The 17,605-nt window shown below is 38.0% G+C and overlaps 1 protein-coding gene across 1 annotated transcript in view; it reads right to left on the reverse strand.

Annotated features, from left to right (window-relative positions):
* Window positions 1-28: 28 nt before the first annotated feature.
* The window catches only part of LOC117288518 (trifunctional UDP-glucose 4,6-dehydratase/UDP-4-keto-6-deoxy-D-glucose 3,5-epimerase/UDP-4-keto-L-rhamnose-reductase RHM1-like), a 31,732-nt gene continuing 14,155 nt past the window's right edge, over window positions 29-17,605 (reverse strand). The window contains exons 5-14 of the mRNA XM_033769407.1: window positions 13,705-13,796; window positions 12,057-12,170; window positions 10,646-10,737; window positions 10,227-10,288; window positions 9,343-9,395; window positions 8,212-8,338; window positions 6,788-6,873; window positions 6,399-6,512; window positions 4,856-4,957; window positions 29-489 (exon numbers count right to left, since the gene is read on the reverse strand). Of these exons, the coding sequence (XP_033625298.1) occupies window positions 427-489; window positions 4,856-4,957; window positions 6,399-6,512; window positions 6,788-6,873; window positions 8,212-8,338; window positions 9,343-9,395; window positions 10,227-10,288; window positions 10,646-10,737; window positions 12,057-12,170; window positions 13,705-13,796 (905 nt within the window). The 3' untranslated portion in view covers window positions 29-426. The remainder of the gene's footprint in view (window positions 490-4,855; window positions 4,958-6,398; window positions 6,513-6,787; window positions 6,874-8,211; window positions 8,339-9,342; window positions 9,396-10,226; window positions 10,289-10,645; window positions 10,738-12,056; window positions 12,171-13,704; window positions 13,797-17,605) is intronic.

Genomic DNA, 17,605 nt, shown 5'->3' on the forward strand with positions numbered 1-17,605 from the left:
TTGTTTAATCACCGTTTTTCCTCTAAGATGGCGGCTGGATGACGTCAATGCATAAGGTCTATTAAGAGAAGTTGCAACATGGAGGGACCAGTTTTCTTTGGTCATGTGGTTGCTGGATGCTATGTTGTCTCTAAATGCAGCACAACCCAATGGGCAGAATAGTCTGGCACCCCGTATTCTCCCATGCATTTCTTGGGGAAGAAAATGGCTTCTAATCACAAATTGTTGTAAGTCTCCCAATATACGGCTCTGGGTCTTTTACAACAATCGCCCTATGTAGTTTGAATAATGTACATACATCACCCTGTATTCCAGCAAGTATAATAGAGATCAATGTGTATACATACATGTATATTAGCAGGAATTATCATAACCACATAGCACCCCCTGGCTCCTTGCCTCATCATCCAAGCAGATCTACTGATATTACCTTAGAGATGGTGCCAGAGATTTAGGAAACAGACCCATGCTTACATAGTCATCCAGCATCTGTAGCAGAAATAATAAAAGAAACATTGACAGCCTTGAATGGTACAACAGGTCACTCACAATACTATTTGTATTCAGGATCTGAGCCATTGCATGGTGAGGTATCTATGAACATTTGGTTTGAAGTGTATGGAGAATTTTCTCAAGACAAGAAAGATGAGTTACAGGTGAGGTTAGATCATTCTCTTTAGAACTTGTATTGCTTTATTTTCTAATCCTGCGAAGTAGATTTATTTGCATAGTGAATCGAGGGGACTTGTCATTATTAACTTCCAGTTCGCATTGGAGTAAAACCAAGAACATACATGTAGGTAACATTCCAATGGGTAAATCTGACCATGGTTTGCACTTGGATTATTTGACATGGTAATCAAACTGAGACAATAGTTAAAGGCAATGGACACTATTGGTAATTGTCAAAGACTAGCCTTCACAGTTGGTGTATCTCAACATATGCATAAAATAACAAACCTGTGAAAATTTGAGCTCAATCGGCCATCGAACTTGCGAGATAATAATGAAAGAAAAAAACACCCTTGTCACACGAAGTTGTGTGCGTTTAGATGGTTGATTTCGAGACCTCAAGTTCTAAATCTGAGGTCTCGAAATCAAATTCGTTGAAAATCACTTCTTTCTCGAAAACTATGGCACTTCAGAGGGAGCCGTTTCTCACGATGTTTTATACCATCAACCTCTCCCCATTACTCGTCCCCAAGAAAGGTTTTATGCTAATAATTCTTTTGAGTAATTACCAATAGTGTCCACTGCCTTTAAACAAACTGACAAATGAGGGTATCACACCAGTGACCTTTAACCAGATGTGACAAAATACATGACCTTACCTGTAAAAAATGGTTGAAGAAAAGCACATCAATAAGTAAGAAAATAACGCAAGCAAAGGGACACAATTTCTGAGTTGAACATCACCAGTGTATATGCATGTCGTAGTTCACTTCCGAGTGCATGTGATCATGACTTGCAGCGAACCAGACGTTCAATTTTACTGACCAGTTTTACCAGGACGATGCATCGGCAATGGACTTTTTGGTTTAGTTAGTTTGACGAGGTTAGTTTACCTGGGAGCAATGGACTTTTTGGTTTAGTTAGTTTGACGAGGTTAATTTACCTGGGAGCAATGGACTTTTTGGTTTAGTTAGTTTGACAAGGTGAGTTTACCTGGGAGCAATGGACTTTTTGGTTTAGTTAGTTTGACGAGGTTAGTTTACCTGGGAGCAATGGACTTTTTGGTTTAGTTAGTTTGACAAGGTGAGTTTACCTGGGAGCAATGGACTTTTTGGTTTAGTTAGTTTGACGAGGTTAGTTTACCTGGGAGCAATGGACTTTTTGGTTTAGTTAGTTTGACGAGGTTAGTTTACCTGGGAGCAATGGACTTTTTGGTTTAGTTAGTTTGACGAGGTTAGTTTACCTGGGAGCAATGGACTTTTTGGTTTAGTTAGTTTGACGAGGTTAGTTTACCTGGGAGCAATGGACTTTTTGGTTTAGTTAGTTTGACGAGGTTAGTTTACCTGGGAGCAATGGACTTTTTGGTTTAGTTAGTTTGACGAGGTTAGTTTACCTGGGAGCAATGGACTTTTTGGTTTAGTTAGTTTGACAAGGTTAGTTTACCTGGGAGCAATGGACTTTTTGGTTTAGTTAGTTTGACGAGGTTAGTTTACCTGGGAGCAATGGACTTTTTGGTTTAGTTAGTTTGACGAGGTTAGTTTACCTGGGAGCAATGGACTTTTTTGGTTTAGTTAGTTTGACGAGGTTAGTTTACCTGGGAGCAATGGACTTTTTGGTTTAGTTAGTTTGACGAGGTTAGTTTACCTGGGAGCAATGGACTTTTTGGTTTAGTTAGTTTGACGGGTTAGTTTACCTGGAGCAATGGACTTTTTGGTTTAGTTAGTTTGACGAGGTTAGTTTACCTGGGAGCAATGGACTTTTTGGTTTAGTTAGTTTGACGAGGTTAGTTTACCTGGGAGCAATGGACTTTTTGGTTTAGTTAGTTTGACGAGGTTAGTTTACCTGGGAGCAATGGACTTTTTGGTTTAGTTAGTTTGACAAGGTGAGTTTACCTGGGAGCAATGGACTTTTTGGTTTAGTTAGTTTGACGAGGTTAGTTTACCTGGGAGCAATGGACTTTTTGGTTTAGTTAGTTTGACGAGGTTAGTTTACCTGGGAGCAATGGACTTTTTGGTTTAGTTAGTTTGACGAGGTTAGTTTACCTGGGAGCAATGGACTTTTTGGTTTAGTTAGTTTGACGAGGTTAGTTTACCTGGGAGCAATGGACTTTTGGTTTAGTTAGTTTGACAAGGTGAGTTTACCTGGGAGCAATGGACTTTTTGGTTTAGTTAGTTTGACAAGGTGAGTTTACCTGGGAGCAATGGACTTTTTGGTTTAGTTAGTTTGACGAGGTTAGTTTACCTGGGAGCAATGGACTTTTGGTTTAGTTAGTTTGACAAGGTGAGTTTACCTGGGAGCAATGGACTTTTTGGTTTAGTTAGTTTGACGAGGTTAGTTTACCTGGGAGCAATGGACTTTTTGGTTTAGTTAGTTTGACGAGGTTAGTTTACCTGGGAGCAATGGACTTTTTGGTTTAGTTAGTTTGACGAGGTTAGTTTACCTGGGAGCAATGGACTTTTTGGTTTAGTTAGTTTGACGAGGTTAGTTTACCTGGGAGCAATGGACTTTTTGGTTTAGTTAGTTTGACAAGGTGAGTTTACCTGGGAGCAATGGACTTTTTGGTTTAGTTAGTTTGACGAGGTTAGTTTACCTGGGAGCAATGGACTTTTTGGTTTAGTTAGTTTGACGAGGTTAGTTTACCTGGGAGCAATGGACTTTTTGGTTTAGTTAGTTTGACGAGGTTAGTTTACCTGGGAGCAATGGACTTTTTGGTTTAGTTAGTTTGACGAGGTTAGTTTACCTGGGAGCAATGGACTTTTTGGTTTAGTTAGTTTGACGAGGTTAGTTTACCTGGGAGCAATGGACTTTTTGGTTTAGTTAGTTTGACAAGGTGAGTTTACCTGGGAGCAATGGACTTTTTGGTTTAGTTAGTTTGACGAGGTTAGTTTACCTGGGAGCAATGGACTTTTTGGTTTAGTTAGTTTGACGAGGTTAGTTTACCTGGGAGCAATGGACTTTTTGGTTTAGTTAGTTTGACAAGGTGAGTTTACCTGGGAGCAATGGACTTTTGGTTTAGTTAGTTTGACGAGGTTAGTTTACCTGGGAGCAATGGACTTTTTGGTTTAGTTAGTTTGACGAGGTGAGTTTACCTGGGAGCAATGGACTTTTTGGTTTAGTTAGTTTGACAAGGTTAGTTTACCTGGGAGCAATGGACTTTTTGGTTTAGTTAGTTTGACAAGGTGAGTTTACCTGGGAGCAATGGACTTTTGGTTTAGTTAGTTTGACGAGGTTAGTTTACCTGGGAGCAATGGACTTTTTGGTTTAGTTAGTTTGACAAGGTGAGTTTACCTGGGAGCAATGGACTTTTGGTTTAGTTAGTTTGACGAGGTTAGTTTACCTGGGAGCAATGGACTTTTGGTTTAGTTAGTTTGACAAGGTGAGTTTACCTGGGAGCAATGGACTTTTGGTTTAGTTAGTTTGACGAGGTTAGTTTACCTGGGAGCAATGGACTTTTTGGTTTAGTTAGTTTGACAAGGTGAGTTTACCTGGGAGCAATGGACTTTTGGTTTAGTTAGTTTGACAAGGTGAGTTTACCTGGGAGCAATGGACTTTTGGTTTAGTTAGTTTGACGAGGTTAGTTTACCTGGGAGCAATGGACTTTTTGGTTTAGTTAGTTTGACGAGGTTAGTTTACCTGGGAGCAATGGACTTTTGGTTTAGTTAGTTTGACGAGGTTAGTTTACCTGGGAGCAATGGACTTTTTGGTTTAGTTAGTTTGACGAGGTTAGTTTACCTGGGAGCAATGGACTTTTTGGTTTAGTTAGTTTGACAAGGTGAGTTTACCTGGGAGCAATGGACTTTTTGGTTTAGTTAGTTTGACGAGGTTAGTTTACCTGGGAGCAATGGACTTTTTGGTTTAGTTAGTTTGACAAGGTGAGTTTACCTGGGAGCAATGGACTTTTGGTTTAGTTAGTTTGACGAGGTTAGTTTACCTGGGAGCAATGGACTTTTTGGTTTAGTTAGTTTGACGAGGTTAGTTTACCTGGGAGCAATGGACTTTTTGGTTTAGTTAGTTTGACGAGGTTAGTTTACCTGGGAGCAATGGACTTTTTGGTTTAGTTAGTTTGACGAGGTTAGTTTACCTGGGAAGAAGCTGGCCAGTTAAACTACCAATTTGATTCGCAACCATAGGAACACAGTCTGAACAATAACCATCTTGTGATAGTCTCGAGTCTAACACGTACCTGTCTTAATAATTCCTCAGTGAGTTGTGGTTTGGTCAATTGGAAGCCAGTGGTCTCTAGTTTCTGTCCGTCCATGTACAAATGTTTGTTGTACAACAGCTCCTGGTCAAAGTACAGCAAATCAATACAGTGTTTATGTGTCATCAACAATTTAGAGCTCAAGATAAACTTTTACCATAAAAAGTAACTTCTAGACTACTACTACTACAGAATATATGATTTGAGGCTTTGCATGGTGAGGTTTGCAGTAACACTACATGTGTGTCTACTTGCCAGGTAGAATTTGTTCTTTTGAGAACTAACTTGCTATATATTCTACTACCGCAGAGTAGATTGTTTGGATTTTCCGTCAAACTCCTGACGATGACTTGAGTATGCTAGTCGAAACGTTGAGACCATTTAAGAACTCACTCTGCGGTAGTGCAGGTAATAATGATCCTTTAAGATAAAGTAGTACATGTAGTCCCGGCTGATTTTCAACCTTCCACCCATGTATTATAAATTTAAAAAAGGACAGTTCTTTTCAGAAAAAAATTTACCTCGCAAGTAGATATACACATGGTGTTACCGCAAACCAAATATTCATACTTCAGAATAGTCTTGACACTTGTCAAATATATATTACTTCAGAATAGTCTTCACACTTGTCAAGTATATATTACTTCAGAATAGTCTTCACACTTGTCAAATATATATTACTTCAGAATAGTCTTCACACTTGTTCAGTCTCCAATTGTTATAGATTGGGCAAGTCATTTAATGATTGTGATGGAATGGTCTCGGACAGCTAGTAGAGCCTATCACTGTTAGGTAGATCAAGTACATCAGAATCATAACATTGTAAATACATTTAGATATCAGTCACTTTTTTATGCTAATGACCCAACATTTTAAGACTACATGTACAAGGGTCTTTGGGGTATTTATAGCACATGCCCTTTTAGTTGGTGAGCTAAATTTCATGGCTCTGCTAACCCTCCAGAAATCTGCAATAATCGCTATCATTCTCCTTTTCTGTTCTGTGCTAGATGTGTAAGCAAAGATGGCCTAGTAACATGCTAACAAGCTAATTCCCTGCTAACTTAACGTAAGTGTGGAATTCCCTGCATCTGTAAGCAAAATCAGAGCCAAGCAATTGAACCCCGTTAGCAGCAGATGATTCTATTTTCTCATTATACCTGGGGTGTCGTGGCTGAGCGGCTAAGAGAACCAAACTCAAGCTCTGGCATTTCTGTTTAGGTGAGTGTGGGTTCAAACCCCGGTCGTGACACTCCTTGAGCAAGACGCTTTACTATAATTGCTTCTCTCCATGCACCCAGGGGTAAATGGGTAACTGTGAGGGCAGAGATGGTTCTTGTGTTTGATTTTAATAGCTTAGTGCGCTACATATTTGGTAGCACAGGCTGTATACTCCCCAGGGAGCTAAGATGGTTTAAGGAACGAAATGGCCCAGTGATCAGGGTAATAATGTTGGAAGCGCTTTGAGAAATGGTGTATATAAAGCGTTATGTAAAAAACAAATATTTAGTATTATTGTACATACCTGGTGCAGATAGGGGCTCAATGGGGTATACTGCAAACCATCTCGATTACACGCTTCAGTCCATGGCTCAAAATGTTTGTCATTTGAATCGTCTACAATCTCAGCCATATTCAGCTGTTACAATCAAAACAAATAGAGACAAGTTGAGTCTAAATATGGGCATCTAATTTGGCAAGCTTTTAATTATCTATATCTACATTTTGAGAAAATCATAGCTTCCGGGATGTGGTTGTCCTTGTGTATGCTGTAGCAGAGTTCTTGTCTTTGCGCCAGGAGTGTCATCATTGACAAACATGGCGCACAAGAAATTTTATAAGATATATTTCAGATGTTCCTAGGATAAAGAGCTGTAACCAGACATCATGCCATGCAATATTCTGTTAACTTACCCGTGCAAAGTTGGAGATGACTGTTCCAAAGTAGTCATGTTTGATGTCAAATATTCTGCAAACCAATTCAGCCATGGAGCCTTGAGCTGTTAGGAACAACGTGAAATGAATAATACTTCATTGATGTTTACTCAAAGGTTATTCTTATGATGCGTCTTAAAAGGCACTGGACACTGTTGGTTATTACTCAAAATAGTATAAAAACTTACTTGGTAACGAGTAATGGAGAGCTGTTGACAGTATAAAACAGTGTGAGAAGCGGTGCCCTCTGAAGTATAATAGTTTTTGAGGAAGAGGTAATTTCTCACTCAAATATCAAAAGACTTCAGCTGAAGCTTTTTATTAAGCATCTGAAAAAACGCAAAGCTGTGCCACAAGGGTGTTATTTTCTTCCATTATTCTCTTGCAACTTTGATGACCAATTGAGCTCAAATTTTCACAGGTTTGATTTTTTATGCATCCATATGTTGGGATACACCTAGTGAAAATACTGGTCTTTGGCAATTACCACAGGTATCCAGTGCCTTTAACTGGTTAATATCTGATGACGAGTTTAAATGCAAAACATTAACGACCAGAAAAAAACGGATGACCATTGAAATTAAAAGTTATCAATATAAACCACAAGGGAAACTGAATGGGTAAATTTTGTAAATGAATTTTGCGTTAATTTTGCGCCATAATAGGGCTAGATAGCTCAGTTGGAAGAGCGCCGGCACGTTAATCCAGAGGCCATTGGTTCGAACCCTATTCCAGTCAATTCTTTGTTAAACCCCCAAAAGAAATTTAAAGTTATATACATGAGATGCCGTGGTGGACACACCAAAACAATGTTTTTTGGGGGGAAAAAGATCAACAACAGTGCCATTGTCAACATGCAACAGACATTCTATTGTGTAATGTGCGCAGTGCTGCATGCTTGGTTCTCCCCGTACAAACAAGGACAAAGGATACTGGAATTTGGGCTCAAGATCTCCCTTTTTGCAGGATTTATTGTAGGATTTATTGTGTAATCCCAGACCTTCATCCTTTTTTGTTCAATAGGCTGCCACCATTTTTTAACATTGTAATCGTTAAGTTCGGGATTCCATCATGTACCATGGCCAAATATCGACCATGGCTTTTGGGCAAATGGTTTGGTCAATTCACAGTGAACAAGTACCACAAGTTTTCTAGGAATTCCTTGTGCACTTTGAGAGATATAATATGAAGTTTACTGTCTTTACTTTGTTTTGTCATGGTTCCATTGTGATAACAATATCCTCAACAAATAATAATGGTATTTAAAAATCAGAAATTCAAAATATTTATTCCCATGGTTAAAAACTAGATCGGGGGAACAAATATACTCTTCCCAATTCCAAAGTTCGTTCTACCAACACTTTCACTGGATAATGAAATCTGACAAGAAGAATATGACTTACTTGTATCTGACTTGTCTACAATATTGTAGACATGACCCTGTTCACCATATTGTATTAAGTGCCACACTGCCAAGCATAAATCTTCAACATGTATAGTGTTCATCTTCAACTCTGGAGTCCATAATAACTAAAGAAGAACCAAAGCAAAGATTATTAGTTAGGTTCAGCTCAGTTTACACAAGATTATTACAACACATCACATCTCTGAATAGCAAAGCTTCACAAATTAATAAAATATCACACACTCTTCATTTCTTAATTCCGTAAATTTGTCAAAGATATTTATAATTTTGTTGTTGTGCTTTTGTATGTCTCAGGTCTTGGTGCCCTTGAAATGCTAAAGTAGACATTTACAATTTCCTCATAGAGTGCCCTTTACCAAGCAGAAAATGCCTTGGTGCTCATGCCCTTTCAAAGACAAAGCATACGGGTCTGATGTCTTTTCCACCACGCATTGGTAAATAAATGTACATTGAAATTCAAGGTTTGACCATGTTTTTCTTTGGAATTTGCATAGTTGTACCACCGGGCTAGTGCAGGGGTGGACAACTGCACCCCAAATTAGGGGCTTCGTCCTTCGAATGGGACGTAAGGCCAGTGGTCCCATGTGTTGTGTAACGCATGTTAAAAGAACCCAGTGCACTTATCGAAAAGAGAAGGGGATCGCCCCGGTGTTTCTAGCTCAGGCTGCTGTATGCGCCGTAGCACCTTGTAAACCCTTGCATCGTGCTACATACTTGGGTCTCAGAATCACTTCAATAACCTATCTCTCTGAAAGTTTGTATATACTCAGCGCCTATATAAGACTTTGATATTATTATTATTATACCCAGGCAGAGGGAAACATTGCAATAATTTTTTTTTTTTTATTTTGGTTTTTACCCATACACCGCTGTGTTACATGTAGCACTGAATACTCCCGAGTCCTGTAAAAAATATCAAAGGCGTATTACTCTGGTGGGATTTAAACCCACGACCCTTGCAATTCTAGAGCAGTGTCTTACCAACTAGACTACCGAGGTTGCCCGGTAGCTAGAGGCAGTTCAAATCCAATGTTTTGGCAGCGGGTACCGCAAAGATATAATAGATTTTAAAATCTTAAATATTGCAGTAATTGGTTGTTGATATTACCTTCATCTTTTCCTGAAGCTGTCTGTAGACTGCTGCTGTAATAAGTCTTGGCACTGTAAATAGACAACACATTAACAACTTATCAATGATATCAGGACAATGTGCACTACCCACAAACAATACACATTGCTTCCTTATAAGACATCTTTAGCCATGTGGCTCCCATTGGACTTTTACTTCTGCTGCCACGCAGAAAGTTACCAGGACTGGCCTTGGTATAATTCTTCAGTGCGTCTATACCTAAACTTATATCCTCCGACATTTGTATAGTGTTTACAGCATGGTAACGGTAAGTTTACAGAGTGGAGCTGTTCCTGTTTTAGCAGCCTTACAATGGGTCATGAAATGCCCCATGGCTCTGTGATGTTTTGTGGTGTGATGTTTTTACGGTATGGTGTGACGACAATAGGTAATTAGCTGTAACAGGTCATTAGTTGTAATGTTCGGTTCACCATTGATTGTCCCCAGTTTGCAAACATATCCCCTACAACTCACACTTTTAATCACACAATCCTGAAAATGGCTCCTTGGTAATCAACACAATAATCTTTTGTCCTGAATGTACGAAGTGTCTTGTGAGAAGGTACGAAGTGTCCAAAGTATGAAGTGTCCAAAGCCACTTCGTACACGTACCTTGCAAAAGGTACCAAGTGTCCAAGGTACGAAGTGTCCTGACACCTTTTGTTATAATGAGTTTACATTTAATTTAACCTTTCAAAATTAACTCACAATCTGAAGGGTATACTGTCAGTAAAATTCCCATAAATAAAACTAAATAACTTGCATTTGTACTGCTAATTATGGTTTGACTTTGAAATTGATCCAATTTTGTTTTAATGGATTGCAAGTGAAACAAAAAGACATTGAATTTTAAACAAACTTACTGACTCCAGTCCGATCACCGATGCCATACACAATAGCTGGTCTTATAATCATGTAATTCAATCTGTATGCAAAAAAGCAGATAGGAAAGGAATGTTTTGTTTGTATATCTGTAATGAATAGAATGTTCTGCTTGCTTAGAATTTGTGTAACTAGAAATAGCATTTGGATGTCCAAGAGCCACTAGGGTCACAATTAGATAGTTTGAGCCAATAAACAAATGAATTCTATAAATGAATGAATTACTTTAGAAAGAATGTCAACAATATTTAAAGTTAGTGTGAAAATTGTTAATGATGTATTCAATCTGAATAGGAAACAACAAAAAGGTTGCCAACATTCAAACATTCAACAAAGTGTTTACAGAGTAAAAAAAAGACAAGACAAAGCACTGCATTGACCATTGACTGGAAACACTTACCCTTCAATACGAGGCAGTTCTTCTTCTATTTGCAATTTGTATTTAGCTATACCAGTCCAGGGTGATGTTTTGGAATCTTCATGACTCGCTTTCTAAATAACAACACATACACATTGCATTACTATTATTATTAGTAACTTCTTACAGGTTAACTTTGAATTATGGAGTCTGAATTGTTTTGCCCTGGAAACGGACCCTCATATCTAGGATTCTGTGTTTTTGTACAGCACAGAGGTAGATAATGTATAGAGTGCTTTTTCAGTCCTCATGAAAAAAAATCTACAAGCAGCACAGGTGCACCCGGCCACAGCTGAGCGCTGCACTCCTGGGCTAAATTTAAATTATAGCACATAAAGAACACAAAGTAGCTAAGAACAGAAAAAATGCTTACCAGAATAAGGTAACCAGCCAAACTACAATGTCACATGTACAATTTGTGACTGGTATCCTGCTCATTGCTCCTTAGCAGAAATTTTTTTGCAAATATTTTCTGTTTATCTATACTATTAAAAGCATAACCTGCGCCATCTTGGATTGAAATTAGAAGGTCCAGTGTTATGGCATCCTTGTGGAAATCAACACAGTTGTGTGTGTGTAATTCAACACGTTTGTGTGGTTTCAGACGTCGGGTTGAAAACCCGACCCAAACTCCCACTTACAAGTCATCTGATTGGAGGAAGTTTGGGCGGCGACCGTGAGTCGACCACTATGGTCGATGTTGTTACCAGACTTCCTAGAAGGCTTTCTGACAGGTGACTCATTAGACAGTGTTCCACAGATGGTTCTCCGGATTGGTTCACTCATTGCCCCTTGCCCGCCCACCCGCCAGACGTGTGCCATAGCCGATCATTTTGGGGTAGAATTATGACGTCATGCATAAATATTAAGAGAGGCGTACAACACCCTCACCCACATTACATTTCAAAACATTTGTGTAAAGGAGCTTCATCATCTACCGGGATGCCGCGCGTCCCACTAGTAAGCATTATTTTGGTTTAACCCTACATCCGATCATGCATATAACATTTGATAACCACTGTACTTTCAATGCTTTAGCAGCCATAGCAGATAGAAAGGTCTATGTTCCAATGTTTTAATGGTAAGAAACTTTTGCTTAACAGCTCTGCAGATCAACAAAATTAGTAACAGTTAAAAATACAATCACTACTACATGATAAGACATAACCTTGCCACTTAAAAAAGAAGTGTCCCTACACGCTTCCTTTTTAGGGGCCGCCTCCTTTCTCTTTTTCTTCAGACAGAAACATAAATTTTGAAGGAAAAAAGCCTAGCCTGTTGTCTTTTAAAATGTGTCAGGAGGCCATTTTATTGGGAAAAAAAAACCTTCCTCCTTCTTTTCCAAAAGGCAGGATGCTAAATAACATTTGTGTTGCCTTACAGTCTGACGCACCTTATCAGCTGTGTACACCTGACCTGTAGATACCTCTATGTATTTCTTGGCATTTCTCCTTGCAGCTTCCTTTGCACAGTGGAGGCTCAGAGTAAGTACTCCTTCTTTATACACCTGTTCAGAAAACATCAATAAATCTCAGACCATTTCACTTTCTAGGTAAAGAGGGGGGGAGGGGCTTGTATTACAAGGCAACAAATGCTATCAATACAACCCTTGACATTCTGGAAACAGTGAGTCTTGAAAAGTGCTGTCATTTTGAGTAGGCCCTACTACCAAAACTCAATGTTTTGATTGTCTAGCTGGATTATATAAACAGCAAGCTGATTGGCTAACTGGGTCATATAAACAGCAAGCTGATTGGCTGGCTGGGATTTATAAAAAGCAAGCTGATTGGCTGGCTGAGTAACACCTGGGGCCAATTTCACGCATTCTGATCCTCGCAAATGCCAAAACCGATCGGGTTTTCCTGGTGAAGAACTGTCAGTTGATATATAAATAACATCGAAATAACAGCTTTATTAGTTGTTTTCAAGCTGTTGTTTATACAAAAACACCAAAATGGACTCAAACATATGTAACCATGATCGTGGCTGTGCACAAAGAAGTTCACTGATATTCAGCAAAAGTGACAGAATTTGGCACACAGCTGTTATAGCTCTATGCATGAATAAAGCACACTGTCTGCATAATGCAGCCACCATATGGGAAACCAGTACATGAACTCTTTGTGTACTCATGGATTGTGCAGTAATAGAGGATCTATGTGTGCATAAGATGACTGTACCATGTGCCCAGGCAGCCTTACATTTAAAGCAAATCGAACAAAGGAAGGTTAGGATCAATTCTGTACCAATAAAGTCAACAAATCTTTGAACTGCTTGAATAGTGAGATGATAAAACATTTTAGGAAGCATTCATTCAAAGCAAGAAGTTAAATGCTGACATGCTTCTAAAAATCTGAGTTTTATACGTGCATCCTGTACACACATACTTCATTAGGTACATATTTTGTTTCGCCTCGTGGGACGAGGCATGGGAACCCAAAGACCCAATCCCTCGAAACAAAATGTTCCACCATCTTTACACCAATAAAGAACCAATTAAGTACATTTCTTCACTTTTTCAATAATACTTTAGAGTGTGGAGCTTAACTATGGTACAGCCATCCATGTACCACCAATTTATTACCACATGAGAATACTAGTATACCTTTTACAAACCCAGCTTTAGCTTGGGCTTAAGCTCAGTCTGCTTATTGTTTGAAGCCTTAATTGCACCGATAGTGAACCTTTTCAAAATATCCGACAGACACTATAAGCAGGAACCTAAGCTGGTACTGGTGCCAAACGGGTCAATGCGTAGTTTCAAAGTAGGACTTTGTATATAGGGCCCAGTTTTATAAAGCCTGTTGTAAGCACAAAAAATAGCTAAGCACAGAAAAGTGGTGCGTAACAGATAAAGGTTACCAGCCACATTTACATCAGGCTTACATTGTTGCAACTGGTGCTCCACCAATTTTTTGTTTAGCAACAAAATCTAAGCAGAATTTTCTGCTTAGCAGCTTTATACAATTAGAGCCTGGTCAAATGACCAAATTGGCCACACCCTAAAGGTCAATATGATGTGATTAACTCCTCAATCTGACCTCATCTGTGCATCCATACTTGGTCTGAGCAGCGAGGTTGACAACAACATCAAAGGAACTTCCATTATCGTCAAACACTTTAGATACAGAACCTGAAACAAACAAACAAACAAACAAACAAACAAACATTGGTTCATAATTATTAATCTAGTGTATTCAAGTGAACAAAGATCTTCATCTTACCGTATGTTGGCCATCATGCAGTACCATGGCCAATGCTTTGATTTCACTTAGGGTCAAGTAAAAAGTGCATTCACATCTGTTCGGATGTAGTTGTACACCATTCTAAGAACTTGCCTAAATGTATAGCAAATCTTTGTTATATCTTATATGACAAACTAAAATCTCCTAAAACGAGAATGCATCACCACTAATGACTACTCCATTTTGTTGTGATGAAGTCATTGTCTGGCAAGACTCACCATAAAGATACTTGGTAATTGTCAAATAATATTAAGAATACATTATGACCAATGTGCTGTTTCAAAACAAAACACGAGTATGAACTTTCAGATGTGCCATTCCAGACATTGTACAAAATACATGTAGGATGCAACAAATGTTTGTGTACAACTGAAGGGTTTCAAAAAAAAAAAAACATTCACAAGTTTTCCATGCAATACCTTTAATAAAAAGGTTTTAACTTTTTTTTTCTAAAAAAGTAAACACATGAAACTAACATTTTTGTAACAATTTTGGGATAAAATTTGCTAAAATCAGACCTAGCATCTTAAGCTTTTGTTTATTAATTCACAGTGCACGTCATGTATCAATTATTGTGGTGGATTAGTCATGTTCAATATGACTCATGTTATACTAGAGTTGCAAGTCTAATAGTTACTCTCCCATTTCACATAAATCAACTACACTGTAAATCAGCCTCTACATGTACAACTTAAAGATGCTATGTCAGATTTTTTGCCCCAAACATTAAACAATAGATTTTTTGGAGTGAATGGTATTTCAAAGAGTATCACCTGCTCTAACGAAAAAAAGTTAAACTTTTAGTTTTAATGGTCAGGAACCATGACAAAAATTCAAACGTTTCTTATTTAAAAACACATAAGAACTGGTCACGTGATATATTGTCCAGATCCCGACAAAAACTACTTTATTTTGAGCACTTTATTTCACTGCTACTAATAATTGGCGGACTTTTTCAAATGAAAGCTTGTAACTTTCTCAACCCCCATCAAAATACCCAGATTGAATTTTAAATAAAAATTGGGACATTACACATTGGAAACTTCCACACCTCAAATGCAGACACTTGAACCAAAACTCCCTGGGTAAATTAATAACTTACCAACAGGTACCAAGTTGACACCAACTGCACTTTGGATATTAGTTTTGAAATCTAGCTGTTAGTAATATTGCATGTTTTGCATAAAGACTGGGACACACTATTGGTAATTACTCAAAATCATTATCATAAAACTCTTCTTGATTACAGGTAATGGGGGGCTGTCGATGGTATGAAACATACGTAGTTTTTGAGAATGAAGTAATTTTCCACGAATTTCGAGACCTCAGATTTAAAATTAGAGGTCTCGAAATCAAGCATCTGAGAGCACACAACTTCGTGTGACCATGGTGTGACAAGGGTGTTTTTTTCTTTCATTAATACCTCGCAACTTCGACGACAGATATAGACCAAATTTTCACAGGTTTGTTATTTTAAAGCCACCTGGAAATAGAATTTTTATTTGTTCAAACATAAGAGTATATGTTTAGTAACAATAAACCAATTTTTTTAGTAATTGTTTGTCACGATTTATATGTTGAAAAAATAGTTGAGTTGTTTGGGGGTTGACTCCCCCTACCCCTTTTGTGACATCAATCGAGGCAGACTTTGCCTTGATGCGTATAGTAAACACACGTGCAAAGTACATGCAAGTCCAAGTAATTGAGTTTGTACGTTTCGAAAAAGTTGTTTTCTTGCATTTGTATTGCTGCTGGATGCAACAAAACAACTAACGATGGAGTCAGTCTGCATGGCTGGTCAGACTCACAAGAGCAATAGTGCCTAGTGGACCGGTCCGACGTCTTTTTCAGCGCTGTGCAGCACTTTTTCTTCAAATATCGCGCCTCGATTGACGTCACGAGCAGCGCCCTCTCGGGTCGGGCTTATTTTCAAATTTGTAAATAACATGGAAACAAATTTTTTTTTACCTTAGTTAATTGTTTGTTCATATTCCACTCATCAAAACACATATTTTAGTGGCAAAAGTTTTATTTTGACAAAACACCACTTTCAGGTGACTTTAAGCATATGTTGGGATACACCAACTGTGAAGACTAGTCTTTTACAATTTCAAATAGTGTCCAGAGTCTTTAATGACTGAAAGTGCCGAGGGTTCTGTATTACATGTGCATCAAACTACTTGACAGATACAATGCAAACACGCCATACAAACATTTCTCTCAACTGGGCGTACTTTCCTTGTAAGGTTTCAGTGGATCATTATTATTATCACCAGCAGTTGTGAAGTTTGTTTGAAACTAGTACAATTATTGACAGCTTCGAGAGTTAGGATTTTACTACGACTCTAGAGGTAATCCTAGGCGCTTCCTCGGGAAAATACACTGCTCCAATTTTACTCTCTAAAAAATGTTTTTACTGTAAATTTTTGTAAATTCAATGTAATTCTGCTTGTGGCAACCAAATTGAATGTTTTAATAAACCATGAACAATAATAATGACATTTATAACAAATTCAATTGAAATTGCATTGCATTGAATTGAATTTTGCAAGCATTAAAGTACAATGATCAGGAAAACCACTGTTTAACCTAGGTACATGTCAATGCAAGTTGGCTGCAGACGTTTGTTGGTTTGTTTTTGTTCGTTTGCCTGATAGTAATGTCTGCTGATTTTCAAGAATCCCTGAATTATATCAACAATTTTAAATCACTTGTATCTACAAGGATTTAATGTATTAATTTGATCTGACGACATTTTTATAATCATACAAAAGTTGATGGGTTTTTTTCGTAGTGAAGATTTAATTTGCAACTTTTTCAAACAATACTTTTGTAATTTGTGTTCATTTTGCCTCTTTAAAAGTACACAATTTCCTGCATGGACTTGCACTGAGAAAGGAAAAGCCTACCTGCACGGCTGATTAATAATATGCTGTAACTGAAGCGGAACATAGCAACAAGTTTAGACAAAGCCAGGACATGAATACTAAGTAAAAACTGAACTTTACACCAAGCAATTTTAGACAAAACGTAACAATATATGCAACTTCCCATGAGGGACTTGCCACATATATTCATTCTTTACAAAAGCATCAATGGGCATTCTTGCAGCAATTATGAAAATAGTCACATTACAACTAACACTCATGCAAACAAAGACCACTTGTCATGCAACAGGAATACAAACAGAAAGTTCTTAAAGACACTGGACAACTTTAGCAATTGTCAAAGACCAGTCTTCTCACTTGGCGTATCTCAACATATGCACAAAATAACGAACCTGTGAAAAATTGAACTCAATCAATTGGACATTGAAGTTGTGAGAAAATAATGGAAGAAAAAACACCCTTGTCAAACAAAGTTGTGTGCTTTCAGATGCTTTATTTTGAGACGTCAAAAGCAAATTCTGAGGTCTCGAAATCAAATTCAAATGTTTTAGTGGAAAATTACTTCTTTCTCGAAAACTTTGTTACTTCACAATTTTCTCACAATGTTTCTATACTATCAACAGCTCTCCATTGATTGTTAACAAGTAAGTTTTTAAGCTAACAGTGATTACCAATAGTGTCCAGTGCTTTAAAGGCAGTGGACACTATTGGTAGTGGTCAAAGACTAGCCTTCACAGTTGGTGTATCTCAACATAAGCATAAAATAACAAACCTGTGAAAATTTTAGCTCAATCGGTCATCGAACTTGC

This window comes from Asterias rubens, chromosome 3 (assembly GCF_902459465.1).
Source record: "Asterias rubens chromosome 3, eAstRub1.3, whole genome shotgun sequence".
Classification (NCBI taxonomy): Eukaryota; Metazoa; Echinodermata; class Asteroidea; order Forcipulatida; family Asteriidae; genus Asterias; species Asterias rubens.